This window comes from Gavia stellata, chromosome Z, assembly GCF_030936135.1.
Source record: "Gavia stellata isolate bGavSte3 chromosome Z, bGavSte3.hap2, whole genome shotgun sequence".
In the NCBI taxonomy this organism is placed as follows: domain Eukaryota; kingdom Metazoa; phylum Chordata; class Aves; order Gaviiformes; family Gaviidae; genus Gavia; species Gavia stellata.
The window spans coordinates 5,479,760-5,498,745 of NC_082637.1; the positions used below are offsets into that span (position 1 = coordinate 5,479,760).

Consider the following 18,986-nt stretch of genomic DNA (forward strand, 5'->3'; position numbering starts at 1 on the left):
CAACCACAACTTGGAGAACATGTCCAAAGTGGCATTAATACAATTGCAGTGGTGATACCCTTTGAACATTTTTATTTTTATTTTCAGATAAGAACACTTATTCCTTTTCTTTTTTAAGAAATAATTGCCAGGAAAGAACCTATTTTCCATAGGGTTTTGTTCTCTATTTTTTTAAAACAATCTACTGTATCTATTTTCTTTAAAAGAACATATCAAGGCATTGCTACCCAATGCAAATAATTCGGATCCTGGGTTTCCCATCAATTTCGCTAGGAATTGCAGGTGGTAAGAACTGGTAGGTTTGGGCCCTGTCTTTTTACTCTATTTTTTCTGTCCTTTTTTTTTCTTTTATCCTTTTTATGGGTTTTTTTTGGTGATTTTGTCCATGTTTACTATAACTCTATTCCCCAGAAGTGTCTTGCTGTTCTCTACTCATATGTACCGAGCATCAAAACAACTTGGTTGACGCATGACCCCTTTTTCACATGCCATTGAAAATGCCAAGTTGCTTCATAGAAACGTGCTATCATAACTGAATATCCATGTACACTTTATTTTAAATGCTGTGATATTCCGTCGTTCCTTGGGATAGCACTCGGAATGAGTGTGTGCGCATGTAAGGCTCTACTTTTCTATTGCCTATATTGCAGCTAGTTGTAACTAGGCAAGTAAATGAGAAAGAAATATGTAGTTCTAGCAGGAGTCAGGCGTTTTGGGTTATGCTGCCCCAAAGCCTGGTGGGTATATAAAACTGGAAAAAAAAAAAAAATCAAACAGATTATAACCAAGATCACAGTTGAGAAAATTACACTATTTTTTGTTGGGTTTTTTTTTTTTGTTTCTTTTTTTTTCTTTTTTACAGTGATTTCTACTATGGTATGGTTACTCTTAGTTTCACCTGGCCCGCCAAACAGAATCAGAGTCGAGCATGCAGCCCTAGTGACAACGTTCAGATCTCTGCGAGGACGACCTCCCGCCTCCGGGTACGGTATGAGAACAGCAATGCTGAGATGCTGACTAGTTCTGGAAACTCTGCAAAGTAGATGCTCTTCCCAACTTTGACACACCCCCCGCCCCCCTTACCCCCCACCTTTCTCGCACCCTTTCCCCCTCTTTCCTGGGGGGGCTGGGGCCAAAGCGATGAAGAGGAAGATGCGAACCCTGGCTGGCACAGCTCTCCGTGACGGGTTCCAGCCGCCGAAGGGACGAGTGAGTCTGGTGCTGCTGCAGGGGTGAAGGGGACCACGTGCCTCCAGCCCCTCAGTCCCGGCGTGCCGTGCTACTGGCACCCGACATCTGACGGGATGCGTCGGCCTTAGGGAAGGCCTTCGCTTTCACTCCCTCTGCCTTTCCGATGCCGCTTCACTTTCATGTCCTCCTCTTCCTCCTGCGGGGACTTGCTTTTCCTTTTCCCAACCCGGGGTGTTCGGGGCGGAGGAAGAGACGGTGGTGGGGGAGGAGGAGGGAGAGGAGGTGGCGGAAGTGGCGTCTCTCGAGCCATGTGTATGACAGCCTCGATGGTGGCCATGATTGTATCTTGAGTGGCTGCTTGCTCCAATATCAAAGGGTTGAGTGTCGGTCTCTGACCTCTTTTGCTGGGAAGGTCAATGCATTTTTCCAGAACGGGCATTTGGTCTCTGGAGTCTTCGTCAAAGGAGAGGGGTTGCTTCCGAGGACGCCCCCTCCGTTTCTTGACAAAGTTATTGCCTGTCTTTGATTGTCTCTGCAGCCTCTTGGCTTTCAGGATCTTGTTCACGTGATCCAGGTTCTTCTTCGTGGACAGGATCTTGGTGTAGTTGCACATCTTGCGCACCTCGCACTGGATTGCTTCGATTTCACGGCGCTTGAACCTTTTTTTCAGTGGTGGGCTGGCTGTTGGGAGAAAAGAATAGAAACAAGGGTGGGTCAAACAACAGTGAATGGAAACCCTCCTTTGCTCACTCTCAACGTCATGAAGACTAGATGCTTTCAAGCTCACAAGGCTGATTATGACTACTGAAGAAGCGATGTCTGTGAGAAAAAACTCTGCATAGAAAAGCAACTAAAAGGAAGTTAAAAGTTTATTTGTTACAGTCCCAGAAGAATTGCCTTTACCTCATTTTTTACTGTCCTAGATTAAAACACAACTCTGACTATTAAGCAGTCCTCAGAGATTTCTCTACAGCTCTCCCCTCTTCTAAAGCAACAAAGCTTTTCTACAGCAATGTTATATCATGGGTTTGCTTCATTCTCATTTCTAAACCTCTAGTGGGAGGGAAGGAAGGGCTGTTTAGCACAGCTGTCATATTGGCCCACCGTAACTATTAAACCTTCTATACCCCAAACATATACTCCTGATGTCTTCAGCCCAGCGTTTAATTCTTGCCACGGATGCCAGTTGGTACAAAAAGGGTTTGTTACTGAAACTAGTGGGCACAGACAAGTTGTGTGGGTCACTTCACCTGTGGCAAATTCATTACCCCCTGCCTGAGTTTCTTCACTATCATCTCTGCAGATACTAGCTGAAACTACTCAGTCATATAATTGACTTTAATGGCCCCCAAAGTAAGCTTACTCCTGGTTCAGATCACTTACTTTAGATCTGAATGAAGTCCAAAGTAGTTAAGTCTCTTGCCAAGGTCACGTTGTGAGTCATTGTCAGAGCTGGAAAGAGTACCCAGCATTTCTTGGCTCCTGGTCCTTTGCTTAGGACACGAGACCTTGCTTGTTTTTCTTAAATTGTCTCATTGTCCTTTACTGAACGTGGCATCTGTTCAGAGTTCAGGATTTGCACACGGATTATGAGTAACTACCCCTTTGTGAGAGAAACAGAGTGTATTAATTCTGCTATTGCAACAACTGGTGCTCCCTTTCACTCCTAACATATACATTCTGCACTGCTGGAAAAGGAATGATGGAGTTCAGAATTTCTTTTCAGTAAAGAATAAAACATCCCACTAAATTAACCTCAGCCCACATCTACTTGCAATCTTAATTTACACCTGACTGTCATGCAGTCATTTGGGTTTGAAATCCTTGAAGTTTCCAGAGCAGCCAAGATTTCGAGAAAGGTTCATTTAGGGGTTATCACTCCCTTCATGGCTAACAGGCTAATCTTCTAGCAGTAGTTTAAATAAAGTTGCTATTGTAGCATTTTCTGTAGATAACCAGGAGCTGTCAAGTGGTAGAATCTCCTCTTGCTCACTATGGGCTATGACAGATTCAGCACACAAACCTCATTCACTGTCCTCCCCTCTTGGAGAACATAAATTATTGGCTCTTATACCACCATGTTGCTTGGATTCGGCAAAGAGCTTGCGTAAACAAACCCGTTACAATGCAAGAAGTAGGAGTGAGTCATAAACAAAACACAGACATATGCTCTCTTATAAATAAAGACCTGGATGGCCAACTTCCCAAAGTCTGGTTTTCATTAATTACAAAACAAAATACATTTTCCATATGTAACCCACTCCCCACACCAAAAAGAAAAATAAAACCCATTTGCAGTTTGTGATTCACAGAGGACAAAAGAAAAGAGGAATGCAGTCATTTTGGTACCAAAGAAAAAGAGAAAGGAAATGAAATAACCAAGTTGCTCCAGAGAAGCTAATTAGTTGCACAAAATTCCTCTCAAGTAGGTCACCCCTAAAAAGTGTGGATGCAAGAGCCCTAAGGGCAAGTGGCAGCAAGCTATTTCTCAGTCATCTGATCAAAAAAAAGTTAGAGCCCTGTCACACAAAATGATTACTCTCATCTGGCCTCACTGGTGATTGACACACATAGACCCAATCTTTCCAGCCCTAAGCATTTGACTCCTTTGAAACCCTCCCAGATCCTGAGAGTAGCTTCAGGTCAGAAGATTTAAGAAATCAAATGTTTTGCACACTCTTCATATTCGCTGTCCATCTTTTGCCTTTTATTGCTATTGTGTTGGCACATTTTCAAGACTTTTTTTTTTAAATTCCCATATTCAAGATGCAATTTTTTTCCAGAGAGCAAAGCTGAAATTTTTCAGTTGATGATGGAAATCTTGAAGATGGGAATTTTAGTAAAAATACAGGAAAAATTGCAAGGTTCATGGTGAAATCAGGAGATTTGGCATTGCTCTCAACTTTCATTGGAAAGAAAGTAAGCCAAAGGACAGGAAACGAATTTGAAGTAAAGCATTAGCCAAGTATCTGCAAAGATTTTATGTCTTTACTGTGATTTATCTGTAGTTGGTTGTTTCTGCAGCTTAGTATTACCACCCCATTGCAGTCAATGGAGATCTGGTCTGTAGAGTCAGTACAGGATGACCTCCTTTTCTAAAATGGGAACTCAATGCAGTTTAAGGTGACCATGGACATCCCTCTGACACCCTGATACTGGATAAGGAAGGTGCAGGTCTCCTGTCCCTCCTGCCAAATCCAATGGGTGTCTTAGGCACCCAAGAGGACCAGGTCACCCAGGCTGAGTGTCCTGAGTGGAGCAAAGGTAGACATCTGCTTTCTGCCAAAGTGGTTAGTTCTCCAACATTAACTGATATGCAGACAGCTATGGGTAGATATCTACACTGATCGATAAGCTGAACACCACTCTCAGTGTCTTCCTTCATGTTGTTTAGATACTTTTTTGCCCTCCTAAAACTTTGCAAGCTGACAGTTCATTTCCTTTTGGACTGAAACTCATTTTCTCATTTAGAAAAAAATCTTCTATGCTGTTCTATGCTGGCTTACTGGACTATTTTTCCTTTTGTAAATGCTTTGGGGTGTTTATGACTTTCTCAGGAAGCTTGTTAGAAGCTACTAATAATGCTTTTCCTTTTCTTCCTAGCAAGCCTCTGAACTTGCAAGCTCTAGAAAGTATTTGAGTTGTGTTACATAGTCTGCCAATAGTCAGAATGCATGTACTGAATAAGTAATATGCTTTCAAGTCAAGCTTTTTAAAGGAGGTATTAGGAAACCCAATATTATTTTGACTATTGAGAGTCAGGGACATCTGATTCTACATTTGGAGTATGGAGACTATGTGGAAAAGAGTATGATGGGTCTGCAGGGGGAAGATTTGATGAGGTGTGCATATGACAAAATATCAGGGAGATCTGCCAAAATAAACCACTATTGAAGTGAGAGCCATTAGGTGTTATCAACTCATCTGGAAGCTCTTGGTGAGCAATCTTTGATATAAAATATTTCTCTATATTGCCATGTGATATACTTCTCTGCTGAAAACCAAAGCTAAGTACTAATCTTTTCCATTTTATCCAGACAGACCCTGCCCAACCCTGGACCCAAGTTGGTCTCCATTGTTTTTAGGCTTTGTTATTCTCTTCCTACACAGGCTTTGCTGTTTGCACATGGAAATCTTACTTTGGGAGGAAGACTTTCGTCTTACTCTATCTGGTGGAATTAATCTAAAAGGGTTTGAAGAGGAGGTGGGAAATGGTAACACTATGTCTGCACGCAGGCATATGAGAAAGGGTATATGCTCCTACAGACATGATACAACATGATGGTAACCTACAGGTGCTGGGGATGCAGAGGGGGGACACTTGGCTGCCTGGACACAGTTATATCCCTACAACTCCCCAGGCTGCAGGGCCACACGCTGCCTCTGTGAAGACCTGAAGCTATTTGGCACAATCCAGCCCAAAGTGAAGAGAAACTAGAAATACTTGATGCAGCACAGGCTTTTGTACTTTCCCCCCATCCTTTTCCCACTCTCCAAACAATCTCACCTAGCTGCCCCAAACCAACAAGAACCAGCGTTAGTCTTAAAAGCCAGTGTTACACATTTAAAATACGGCACATGGAGGCCCGGTGTTTCTCCCCTCCCCGGGCTACAGAGATGCAGTGAGGCTCCATCTCACAGACAGAGACAAATTGAAAAGGCCGCAGGCCATGCCAGGAAGTCATGGAGGATTGATATGACGCTGGAAATAGCTTCTGAGGCAAAGAGAGAAATCTCTACCAAAGATACACATTTCTAAGGGCAGCTTAAAGCAGGCTGGAGGACCCACTCCAGCGCAGCGGTATTGAATGAGGAGGTGATGGAAGTTCTCCATCGCTCCCCTAACTTTATTCTGGATGGCTTTGTTACGCCTGCAGCACTGAAGATCCTTCTTACTGCCTGTCATTCTCCATCCCTTCAGAGCTGTCCAAGGCCACTTGCAAGACCATGGCACAGAGAAGACTGTTTGCTCAACAGCTGGGCTCAGTTCGTCGACTTGGTTTGAATGGAGGAATTTTCAAAGAGCTCCCTATTAATTACAGAAAAACCATAGCACTGTCCTGTTTTCCCATTAACACAGTTTCTTTCAGTTTTCACTAAATTATTTCAACATCTGGGCTACAGATAAACCAACAATTTAATTAGACTTCTGAAAATGGAAAGAATGAACTATGCAGTCAAGCATACACTTTCATCTTGAAACTGATCATAAAATATTTGTGTGCTTTCATTGTCTGCTACATTAAAAATCTGTCCTTAGTTTATACATAGGAAAGTATTAAAGGCTAAACAGAGAATCCTGATTTTTTTTTATATAAAAATTTGGCTCTATAGAGGCTACTTTACAGCACAGATCCCTTGTTTTCACTATTTATTCAGGAAATAAGAGGAAAATCAAAAGGAGTGCACTGAATCAGCACTTTCATTTACATAATTAAATAGATAATCATTCCATAATTCAGTGATACAAATACATTTTTTGTGAATGTGGAATCAAAAGTTTGACAAGACTGAAACTCCTAATGGCTGCATGTAGGGTTATGTACTGTGGGTTCCCCATTCACTGGAAATTAAGACATAATGCAAGATTAACTTCTCTAGCCATGCCCAAGAAAAGGCATGATGATGCCTGAATGACTTGGCTCAATTTCTGACTGTATAAAGCTATCACCTTTCTGATCTGATTCAAAATAGAAGCACAAAATATAAGTTGATTGAAAAACATGCTATTCTGACTTATTTATTCTGATATATTTTAAATCACTGTTCATTGCCCCAGACAATTTCGCATTTGCAAGACAGAATATTATGCTAAAATCACTGAAGTATGCAGAAAGAAATCTCAGCTGCTCCTTAGCTATTCACTGTGTATTCGGCACATTTGTGCTACAGGGATGGCAAGATTCAAATAAATGAACAATGGGGCTGAGAAAGGAACCCAAGAGTCTTGCTTCAGAGTCCCCTGCTAGACCATATGGTCTGGTGCTACTTGTGTCCTCATTATTGCACAAGTGGTGGTATGTGAATAAAATATGCCAAGATATGATCATGATAAGAAAGTGTTAGAAAAATTGCAGCCTGATTATCACATTAGATACGCACATTTGCATCTCCAATCAAGAAGAGCAGTACAAGCACATACTGTTCAGTGCAGTGCCAGAAGGAAGAAGATGGGGAAGAAATGGATGGAGGGAAACAACATTACCTGCTTCAGATGTTGCTGATGATGAAGGTAGGAGAGATAATACTGGAGTCGGCATTGCAACACTGTCAACAGCTGCTGGTTTCCTTCTGGTCATCATGTTACAGGCAGAACTTTCCATTTTACTATGAAGTGAAGTCTGGTCTGCTTTTAAGTGGGGACCTGCAATTCCTGGGGAAGGAAACAAAATTTGGATGAATATTGATAAAGCAACCTGTCTGGGGAATATCTGGAAAAGAGTAGTCAGTTGCTGTCCTTGCTACCCCAATATATATCCATATTTTCCTGTGTATGTGCCTGTAATATGGTCTTGATACTAGCAAGGACCATGATTGGGGTTTTTTTTTTTGATAATTTTACTTCAGGATGTACCATCACTGATCTCCATAAACATTGGTAAAACAACATGATAATACCATATTACTACTTTTTATTCTCCAAGCAAAACCACACTCTGATATATGTATAAAGACAGACATACTTCCTATCTGTATTTAGTGGGATTGTCTATTTGTCATTCTCTGGGTAGTGTATTCTCCACACTCACACACTTCTCTTCTCTAATGACTTGACTCAGTGGGTGTTTCCTCTGAGTAAGGAACAGGCATCAGGAACAGCCTCAGTATATAATTCCCTGTCTAAAGTACATTAAACTTACTTTTTAGGACTCCCCTTCCTAATGAAAATTTACCTTACAACTCATTAAAGAGGTGGGAGTTTAAAAAAAGGAACAATTTGTCATACTTTTTTCTACCTAGGGATTACAGTGCAGAAGGAACAAGTGATAGAAGTACACCAAACAGGTCAAATATTCCAGAAAAATAAAACTTAGGCACTTAGGGCTGGTAGATTCCTTCCTTAACAATGTTTCTCAAACTCTCTTATGATTTGAACCCATTTTATTTGCTTGTAAACGTGTCAAATATAAACTGCTGGGATTGAAATTTTACATATTAGATATCTGCCTAATACACCTGAATGTGTCTGCACCCATCTGTATGTAATATTTCTGAGAGTTCATGTGTACGTATACATATTGCATATATATTTATATGAATTTATCAAGCAGAAAGGCAGATAAAATGCCTCAGTCATTTTTTATAATAAGACTGGGAGTTTTTTTGCCCATTTTAGAAAACTTTTAGCAGTTGCTGCTTTGTAAAAATCCAGTAGCCCTGCTCTCATGAGACTGGAGCAAAAATCTGCTAGGGTAAGGACTTTGTGCTGTGCCTTTGCCAACTTATGATCACCTCTCCCAGTCTCTGTGATGCTGGGCTTCCACCTATCCAGGACAGTCATTTGTTTTTCAAAGGTAATCCTTCATAAATTCCTTCTCTTTTCAAATCTCAACCTGCACATGGGCCTCAGACAAAACACATCCTATTTTGGCAATTAAATTACATGAAGATTCAAAAATTACAGAGCAGCTGAGATTGGAAGGCTCCTCTTGAGATCACTTAGTCCACCATACCCTGCTCAAGCAGGGTCAGATAGAGCAGGTTGCCCTGGACTATGTCTGGTCAAGTTTTTAATATCTCCGAGGAGGGAGACTCCGTAACCTCTCTGGGTGACCTGTTCAAGTGGTCAGTCATCCTCACAATAAAAATGTGTTTTGTGATGTTCAGACATAATCTTCTGCGTTTCAGTTTGTGCCCACTGCCTCTTGTCCTGTCACTGGGCACCACTGAGAAGAGCCTAGCTCCATCTTCTTTACTCTTCCCTATCAGACATTTGGACACATGGATAAGATCCCCCTAAGCATTCTCTTCTCCAGGCTGAATAGTCCCAGCTCTTTCAGTCTTTCCTCACAGGAGAGATGCTCCAGACCCTCAATCATCTTTGTGGCCTTTCATTGGACTCTCTCCCATATGTCCATGTCTCTATTGTACTGAGGAGCCCAGAACTGGACACAGTACTCTAGGTGTGGCCTCACCAGTGCTGAATAAATGGCAAAGATCACCTCCCTTGATCTGCTTCTCCTAATGCACCCCAGGAAGCTGTTGGCCTTCTTTGCTGCAAGGGCACAGTGCTGGATCATGGTCAACTTGGTGTCCACCAGGACCTCCAGGGCCTTTCCTTCCAAGCTGCTTTCCAGCTGGTCAGCCCCCAACAGGTACTGGTGCATAGGGTTATTCCTCCCCAGGTGCAGGACTTTGCACTTGTCCTTGTTGAACTTCATGAGTTTCCTGTCAGCCCATTTCTCCAGCCTGTTGAGGTCCCTCTGGATGACAGCATGACCCTCTGGCATATCAACCACTCCTCCCAGTTTTGTATCTTCTCCAAATTTACTGAAGGTGCACTCTACCCCATCACCCAGGTCAATAATTAACATGTTAAATAATTTTGGCCCCAGTATTGACACCTTGGGTGCACCACTAGTGACTGGCCTCTAGCTGGACTTTGTGCCACTGACCACAACCCTTTGAGCTGACAGTTCAGCTAGTTTTCAGTCCATCTCAGTGTACATTTACCTAGTCTGTATTTCAACAGTTTGTCTATAATAAGGTTACAGAAGACAGTGTTAAAAGTTTTGTTGAAGTCGAGATAAGCAACATCAGGTTGATCAGGCATGATTTTCCCTTCATAAATCCATGTTGACTACTCCTGACCACCTTCTTGCTCTTCATATGTTTGGAAATGCTCTCTGGGATTATTTGCTCCATCACCTTCCCAGGTATTAATATGAGGCTGGCCAGCCTATTGCTCCCTGGGTCTTTCTTCTTACCCTTATTGGACTGACATTTGCTCTTTTCTAGTCCTCAGGATCCTCTCCCAATCACCAAAACCTTTCAAAAATAATCAAGATGGCCTCATAGTGACATCAGCCAGCTCTCTCAGTACTTTTGGGAGCATCCTGTCAAGTCCCATGGACTTGCGTGCATTCAGTTTGTTGAACTGTTCCTTAACCAGATCTTCTCCAACAAGAGTAAGTTTCCTTTCCTCACCAGTCTCAGGGGCTGGGGATTCCTGAAGGCCAGTCTTACCAGGAAGTATTAAGGCAAAGAAGACAATGAGTAACTCGGTCTTTTGCTGGTCTTTTGCCACCAGGACCCCTGCTCCATTCAGCAGTGGGCCCACATTTTCCCTAGGCTTCCTTTTGACGCTTATGTACCTGTAGAAACATTTCTTGTTGCCCTTCTGCCCTTGCTAGATTCAATTCCAGATAGGCTTTGGCTTCCTAAGCCCATCCCTGCATGCTTGGACATTGTCTCTATAGTCCTCTGTGTCACCTCTTCCTGCTTCCACCTCTTTTTTGCTTCTTTTTATGTGTGATATTACTCAGGAGCTCCCTGGTCATTCATGCAAGTCTCCTACCATTTTTGCTTGACTTGATTTGCCACTCAGATTTGGTTTGGTGTGTCTCCACAATTTTTCTGATCCAAGCCCCACGCCAGCAGCAAACCTCCCTGGACAGCAGGTCAGGTCAGCAGATGGGGGTCTGTGTCCCCTGCAGCAGTAAGGCCCCACTGCTGTCTGCACCTGGATAGCACCTGGTAGTTCCTCAAAGAATTCCCACAAGTACCCTGATACCTTTCCCAGAAGATCAAGAAGATCTTGAAGCAGAGCCGGGAACTGCTGCACAAACTTCTACATCTGTTGGCTGCACTCAGCCTCTCCAGATACCAACCAACATTTCCTTGTACTTGCAGCTTGGAGGCTGCTATGAACAGTCCCTACCCTTGTCCCTTGCACATGAAATGTGAAATATCAGGACACCTATGGGTTGTCTCAGAGACTGTGGAAGAGGTCTCCAGAAGACTCAGGCACAGAACTGCACTGATTGAGAGGAGTCTGAAAGACAGGGCTACAGAGTGGGCTGGTCAGAGATAGGAGTCCTGATGGACCTGTGACCTGCTGTCAGCCTGGGACTTAACAGAGGAGAACGGGCCTGAGTGCAGGAATAGTCAGGAGCGAGACAGAATTACAGGTCATGGCTTAGTGGAGATATGCAGAGGAGTTTCTCCCTATTAGACCACACATCCTTCCAGAGCCTCAAATCAAGTATTAAGCATCTCAAATTGTATCCATTCAACCTCAATCTCTCTCTGCTCAGCTTCTCCATTGCAAATGAGAACAATAATATACCCCTCATCTCAAGAGCAGTGCTGCAAAAATAAAATTATCAACATTCATGAAACATTCATCTATTCATACCAAGGCTTAGAAATGTGGAATAAATGAGACATGATGTCACACACTGAATAGTGAGAGGAAAATCCAACTACCGAATAGCTGTTCATTAGGTGAGCACTATACATTGAATAAAGCAGCGTCCCATAGAATAACTGGGATATTTGACCAGGTAATTATGCCTATGGGATCACAGCACTATGGAACTGTGCACATGCAAACCTGAGGTTTCACCACTCCATAGTGCTTGAGTTTGAGCCCTAACATTATTTATTCATGAATGTAGTTTGTGCGCAAGAAATGTGCGTATGTATCAATACACATACACATATATGCATGTGCATATGGTACATAATAATGCTAAAAACCTCATAAATTCAACATCTGGTTCTAATTAGACTGAAGGGCCTATATAAAGAGCTGTACGAAAACATGCAGCTGTAACCTGTTGACCTCTATTGATAAAAAAAAAGTCTCTGTGAAGCTGTGCTTCAACATATCAAGGGACAGTCATTCATTTTTTCAAAGGTAATCCCTCACAAACCACTTATCCTCTCAAATCTCTACCTGCACACAGTGTTTGCATTAGGGACCTTGATTTATGGATTCCCACTCCTTGGATGGAGAGGCCGACTTCCTGTTGCCGTGGTTACTTGGATCTTGGTTCAAGGTTAAACTACTCCCAAATCAAAATCAGTGGCAGGCACAGCATCTAACAGCCAGGTTATTGACTACCCTAGGATGCTTAAAGGTCAAAGACCAAAGTGCTGCTTACTGCCTTTGGGGTGAGTCAATACTTTCAATATTTTTATTCTGTTTCTTCTGAAGAAGTAGTTGCTGCTCAATTACCACCTATCTGGGTTTAGCAAGGTCATACAAATCATTGAGGAAAATCCTCCCCCTACAGAAGAGATACAAATGTAATGAATTACTTCAAAGTCTACATGGCCCAATTGCAGCTCATCGCTGGTGAATCATGGGTTTAGCCATCTGTCTTTTGTTTTAGGCACTTGGTTTCTTCAGCCTACATCACTCACCTCACTGAAATTCTCATCTAAATTGAGGAACAGGCGTAATTTATGGATCTGGAGCAGCCAGTAAGGAAAAACCTTCAAGTTTCTTTCCCAGATACCAAAATGCAAGCAGAGGCTTGGAGGCACTGTTGGAAACCCATGAAGGTGCAGTGATTTGCTTACAAGGCTGCGATTCATGCTGCAATAGTGGGAGGTCTATTCCTTGAGTGGATGGACCTGCTGGCATGGTATCGGCACCTTTTGTTGGACTGTTTCTTCTCTTTTGGGGTGCTCTGTTCAGAAGACCTTATGTAAGAGAACCCCCAGTTCAACCCATCTTTGAATCAGGTGAAAAGAAATCATCTGCAATGCCATCACAGGGGGCTCAGAGTTTAAAATTCGCACACACATCCATGATTCCAGTGTATTTTATCCTTTGCTGCTGCTCCAGAGAGAGAACAAGATGATGTATACAAGTGGCCCAATTCAGAACTTATTTATTACATGTCTGTTGATCTTTGTGCATTTCCTCCAAATTAGAGCCCGCTTCATCCCATGAAATACCCGTACCTTAACTTTCCTGAGTCCTACTGATAGCACAGACCACACTGTGTGCACATGCAAGTGAGCAACGGGTAGCAAAGCAGGGAGGCAATCAATCATTATTTGTTCAATGAGAAAGGACAAAGGGAAAGGACGGCTTCAAAAGCAAGGGCAGGCATGAAGGAGATTATCAAGAGCCTAAACAATGATGGCATAATTATAAATAAATAATCATAATGGTCACAAGTAAAAGGGTGACTCAGGAGAAGCACTATTCTAGTTCAGGGCAGACTAGCAGAAAGCCTGTGTATGAGGCAACACAATACTGATGTGAAACTGGCCTCTTTCTTAAAGATTTATGGGTCCCCTGATACTTAGGATAAAAAAGTGGCATTCTTCATTCACTGGCTAAGCAACTTAGGAGCTCTGACTGATAATTAATACGTTAATTTTAAAGGCCGAGTCATTATTGTTGTTATTAAGTACTTACGTTGCAAGTAATGTGGTCTAGCTCCATTGTGCTAGGCTCTGCACAAACGGATTAATTATCTACCCTTGCTTTATTGTTAAATCATGCTCACTCTGCTTATTGCATTCATCTGTTTCCTCTCATCTTGTACTTATACGGAAAGGTTCTTGGACAACATCCACCTTTTCTTCTTTAATTTGTGTACAGAATCTAGCACAATGCGCACCCAGGCTGGAACTCTAAGTGCCAGTTCAAAAGAGATAATAAATGTTAATTTGCCATTGGAAAACAGAGGAAATCAGCTGATAAAAATTGATCTCAGTGAAGCTTCTGCTAGGGAAGATTTTTCTTTAGAGATTTCATTGCATTGGATTTCATACTCCCCACAGATTTCTGGAAATCCACAGCTGTACTTAAATTGTTTATGCATCTGACCATTGTTATCGGAAAACTCTTACAGACAATTTTTCTCCCGGTGCCTTTGCACAATGTAGCTAGGCAATGCAGCTGTACTGAAATGCACATCTAAACATTAAGTTAGTCATAGTATTTGCATTTTGATAACTTCTCCGTTTTGAATAAAGAACCAGAAGGAACCTTGTATCGGGGTGAATCTTTTCTTAAGGCTGATTTTAAATAAATCAGTCAAAAGTTTGGCATTGCATCATATTCCAGAAGGGAGAACTGAATTACTATGTGATAAATGTAGTTAAGGAAAGTAATTATTCTTCTTAAAGTAATATTATTACCTTTCTAACTTATGGAATTCATTTCCCTGGCTTCTATTTGACGTGTATTATCATTTAAAAATAACTGTACTTTCAATGTACAGCACTGCTTTATGACTTTAGGTCCTTTTATCTTCCTCCCTTTTCCACCACCACATTAGAAACTTCAAATTCCACCTCTTCTATGAGGGATTTTCTATTCCGCAGGATGTGTCCCCCTGAATAAAACTAAGTTCCTGTAGAATAAAAAAAAATTGCTCTCATTGCCAACAGGCAAAAATTTAAGACACGGGGACTGCTTTATTTCATTCCAGCTATTTTCCTACTTCTATTTTTTTTTTTAAATCAGGATAGCTTTAGAGGAAGAGGGAGACCGAGAAAGCCATCATTAGATAGATCTTCTGATCTTTATCTGCAGTAGCACAGTCAGAAGAGCTAATGCTATGATGATAGCTTTGAAATCTCTTAGGAATTGGATAAAGAGAAGCGATAGTGATGAACTCCCAGCTAATAAACACAGAGTGCTTATTTCTGCAGAATGATCAATTTCCAGATGTCCTGAGGCTTGTCTGATACAGTTGATTTACTCATTCTCCCTCACTTCACTAATAAAGCTCAAGTCCAACATCAGATTAGAGAAGAGCCAGATTTCTTAAAGGGGCAGGAGGAGGGCTGGCATCATGGCACGCAAATGCTGGGAGACGTAGAGACATACTAATCTCTTCTGCCTCCTCCTATAACCACCAAGCTGTCTTCAACAGCTGCCTTCCTCTGCTGAAATCATACACTTTATCCGCTTTGGGTTAGTACAGTAATACAGACAATTAATTTGTTATCTTGTTAGTGGAAATTTAATGCAATGATCTAAAAGAACTCTTACATATTGTGATAAACTTTAGTGCCTCCAGGGCACTTCTCTTCCATAGGACTCATTTCACATCCCATCCATTATGCAAATGAGATGTGGAAATAGTTTAGTTCCCCTAATGTATCTGTACACTGATGGATTGCACAAAGTCAGCCCTGCTGAAACTAATGAGGTTAAATGCATCTTGCCATTCCTTTCTACTTGGGTGAATCTCCGTGCCTGAGTTCAAGAAACGTGGTGCAAGCCTTCCTCTTCACTTCTTTATGAAGATAATTGTGTTTCCTGACAGGGAGCACAGTGGCAACTGCTGCATACCTGAAGCCTCACAAGGCATTAGTTAAGCAAGCAGAGCAGCTGCTGTTGCTATATACAGCTGTGGGATTGTCTATAGAGGCTTCAGATCATCTTCCACTTCTGGGAAGTAGGTCCCAGGACTGTGTGGAGCTGCAGGATGCAGCAGTCTGCAGCCTACAATGACTTGCGATGTTTGAAAACAACATAGCTGTTAGCGTTATCCAAGCAAGAACTAAACCCAAGGAGGAAAGGGTAAGGAAGCGTTATTTTTCTCATGATCACCATGAGTCTCAAATTCCCATTGCCCCTCCAGCTAAGAGGATGATCAGCTGCAATTTGGTTCAAAAGGCCAATCTTCTGCCTATTTCAAGCTTATATTTGCAGTGAATTAGACTTCCTAGGAGATGGAGTCTTGAGCCTTGCCTTTTGGTTTTGTTTGGAATTGCTTTTTCCTGTACTGTTACAGGAAGAATCATGAATCCTCCATCCCATTCCTTTCCCTCCTCCTCTGCAAATTGCCAGTATGAAAACAGAGTCAGGAGACGGAGTAATAAAGGGTGTGAACCTCAGCCATGGGAGGTGAAGCGATGCATGTTTGGAAGTTCAGTCCTTCATGTACTCAAAGACGAAAATGGATTTAATGGAGCTGGTGGAAGCAGTTCATGTTCCAGGAAAGTACAGGACAATAACCCAAGGAAGCTGTGATTGTGCTCATACCCAGTGTCCTCTAGACCCCTGCATGCCCTTCCCAGGTCCCACTGCCCTTCAGAGTGGGACTGGGATTTGAAAATGTCATGGAAGAAACCACCAGATTCTGTCATGCCAGGAAGTGATGAGCACGTGAAATGAGGATTTCCAATAGAACTTGGATCAAAGTAGAAGAACATCTTCGTTACATGCAGGTGACAGCAATCAATAAATTTAAGGAGAGAAAAACCCGAGGGTCCAAAAGGCTAATTGAGAGTCAAAGTCCCAGGCCTTGTGAACACAGATTTAAGCTACAGGGGCTTGCTAATGGGTTCAGAGTCAAAGGCTTTTCCTGCCCAGAGCCTGAAACTTTTAGCTGAGCCAAAAGTTAGAGTTTACAGTTGGTGGAGACTGACAGAATCAAGAGAGACAGACAGAGACCGATGGTATCGGAGAAATGAAATTCTCCCTGAAATATCTCAGCGAATGAATCATTTAATACATGGTGATGAAGAACTAGATTGTCTTGCAGAGGGGGAAGGAGAAAAATTAAAATCTTTGCAAGAAGTGAAATGAAAAAGAAGTGTTTAAGGGAGGATGGTTAGGTGGAAAGGCGAGCTAAAGGGCTCTTTTTTAAGGCATGAAAAGCCATTAGGTACGCTGAGGGGCAGAAATAAAAAGACCTGCAGCAAGGAGCAAGGAACTATCTAGAGATGAGTAGTCACACTGAGATGAGCTGTCATAGTGGATGAGGATATGCTCACTGGGGAGGAAGGAAACGGAAGATAGGATTTCTTTCTCAAGAACACAGCTGAGGAAAGACAGATGGGGAAATTTCAGTCCGTAAGTAACGAGAAAAGTCAAGGGTGGTGTTTTGAGTTGTTGTTTTTCTTAACAACAGGGATGATCATTTTTAAATGTGGCAGATAGAGCTGATATCCCCTAGGCAAATGGAGTTGGGAGCAGTTCGTATTTATCACAAATTAAATGGGCCACTGACAGCTTTGGTAGGAGAGTATTGGCATGAAGCATGGGCAGAAGAGTCAAGTTGCTAGTGGGGGGAGGATGAACGAGGCAGAAGGGCTGGGCTCGTGTAATGATGGACTAATTTTTCAGGCACTTCCAGTGTACAAAAAGTGGTGGAATCTAAAAGAAGTTAGCAAAATAATTAAGAAAAATCTTGCTGAACAAGTTCGATTAAGAGACCTCCACTGAGAAAAAACAATGCAACATTCCTCCAGAAATGGTAAGGCTTCATTCTCCCTGTGTATGCATTCAGCAAAAGACAATATATGTATGATACACAAATTCAGCTTATTTTTTTTTTCTTTCTAACTGAAATGTTATATTTGCATTACACCAGGTTAAGTAGTCCTGTGGTGATGTCTGTGTTAGGAAAGTAAACAGTACCAGGGATATTGCTTGAACCCAGCTGCCCATACTGTTACACAAAAGGAAAACAGAAGAACCAGGTGGGCACCTCCAGCATCTAAATTAGTCCAGTAATATCTGAACTGCTCCCCAGAGGGGTCCACACCTTTCTACTCACCGCAGCCACCAGCGAAGATGGCTATGCCATGGTGGTAGGCACTTGGGGACAGGTGGGATGAGGATAGGTTGAAAGTCACAGAGCTGATAAGAACATCCAAGAGTGCTGACTTCCAAGTTAGTGTTCTCTTTGCTGGGCAGCCTAGTACTTTCATTTTTCTTCTTTATCTGTAATAAGCTATGCCCCAGTTCATACAATGAGAAATACTCTGAGTATGACAAGCATTTGAAGTAAAATCTCAGCATTTAATAGAAGTCCCCATATACCCTGCAATCTAGGAGACTGTAACGGAGGAGTTTTTTTATTTTTAGAAGGTTTCATGCTGGCTTTGTTTTAATATCTGAGTCCATTCATCCCACTTTAATGCTGATTTATCACTAAAATGAGTGCTTGCTTTATCAGCACCAGAGATGAAAAATAATGCACACTGGGAGTGCATATATCATTCTTCTTCTCTCTCCTTTTCTGTATTTCAGATCAATAGATATGGGGTATTTTTTTACCTTTCATTCTGAAAACGGCAGTAAATGACTGCAATATGAAAATGGAAATCTATTTAAACAGATGCATAGGTTAGATTGTAAGTGTTATTGCCAGTTAACCTCAGCAACAAGGAAGTTTATCAATTAGCTAGCATTATGGTATATAGGACTTTAATTATTGCCCTGTTCTAATGGCATTCTGAAAACAACAAAAATATTTGAAAATTAGCAGATAGAGTACAATGTTTGGCTTTATTTTAACAGCTCAGGATTACTGTGAATGGAGAAAAACCAGACCGACAGATCTAGAATTCAGGATTTTTCCTGAAGTTCATCCTTTCCCTTGTATCCTATTAAAAACTTCAGTGATACGCCATTTCTCTGATATGAACTTCAGTGTAAAAACTTTGTATTTTACATATTTTTCAAAGGAAAATTCTGAAGGAAATGCTTTACTGAGAGTGGTTTTCATTAAAATTCTTGCTGGAGACTGCTTCCTATAATAGTGTAAGAAGGATGGCAGAGACACCACATGTAATAAGGTCAGAGACTGCCTCTGTGGAGTATAGACAGAAGAAGGGATCTGACTGATGAAGAAGAGGTTAAAGAGGTGAAGAGTGCAAAGTGGAATGAAATAGGGAAATAGATGGAAATAGGAGACAAAGAATAGATTGGAAAGAAGCTGGAGGAGGGAAATCACTTATTACAGATGGGTGAAAAGCAGATTGACAAGAACCAGAATAAAGAACATACTGGGAAAACCCTAAATGCTCTTAACCACTGACGTTTGGAGTTATGTTATCAACTTGAATGCTGCACATCTATGCCT

The 18,986-nt window shown here is 41.8% G+C and overlaps 1 protein-coding gene across 1 annotated transcript in view; it reads right to left on the reverse strand.

The window, feature by feature from the left end:
* Nucleotides 1–1,315: 1,315 nt before the first annotated feature.
* SETBP1 (SET binding protein 1) overlaps nucleotides 1,316–18,986 on the reverse strand; it is a 242,572-nt gene continuing 224,901 nt past the window's right edge. The window contains 2 exon segments of the mRNA XM_059833916.1: nucleotides 1,316–1,872; nucleotides 7,397–7,564. Of these exon segments, the coding sequence (XP_059689899.1) occupies nucleotides 1,316–1,872; nucleotides 7,397–7,564 (725 nt within the window).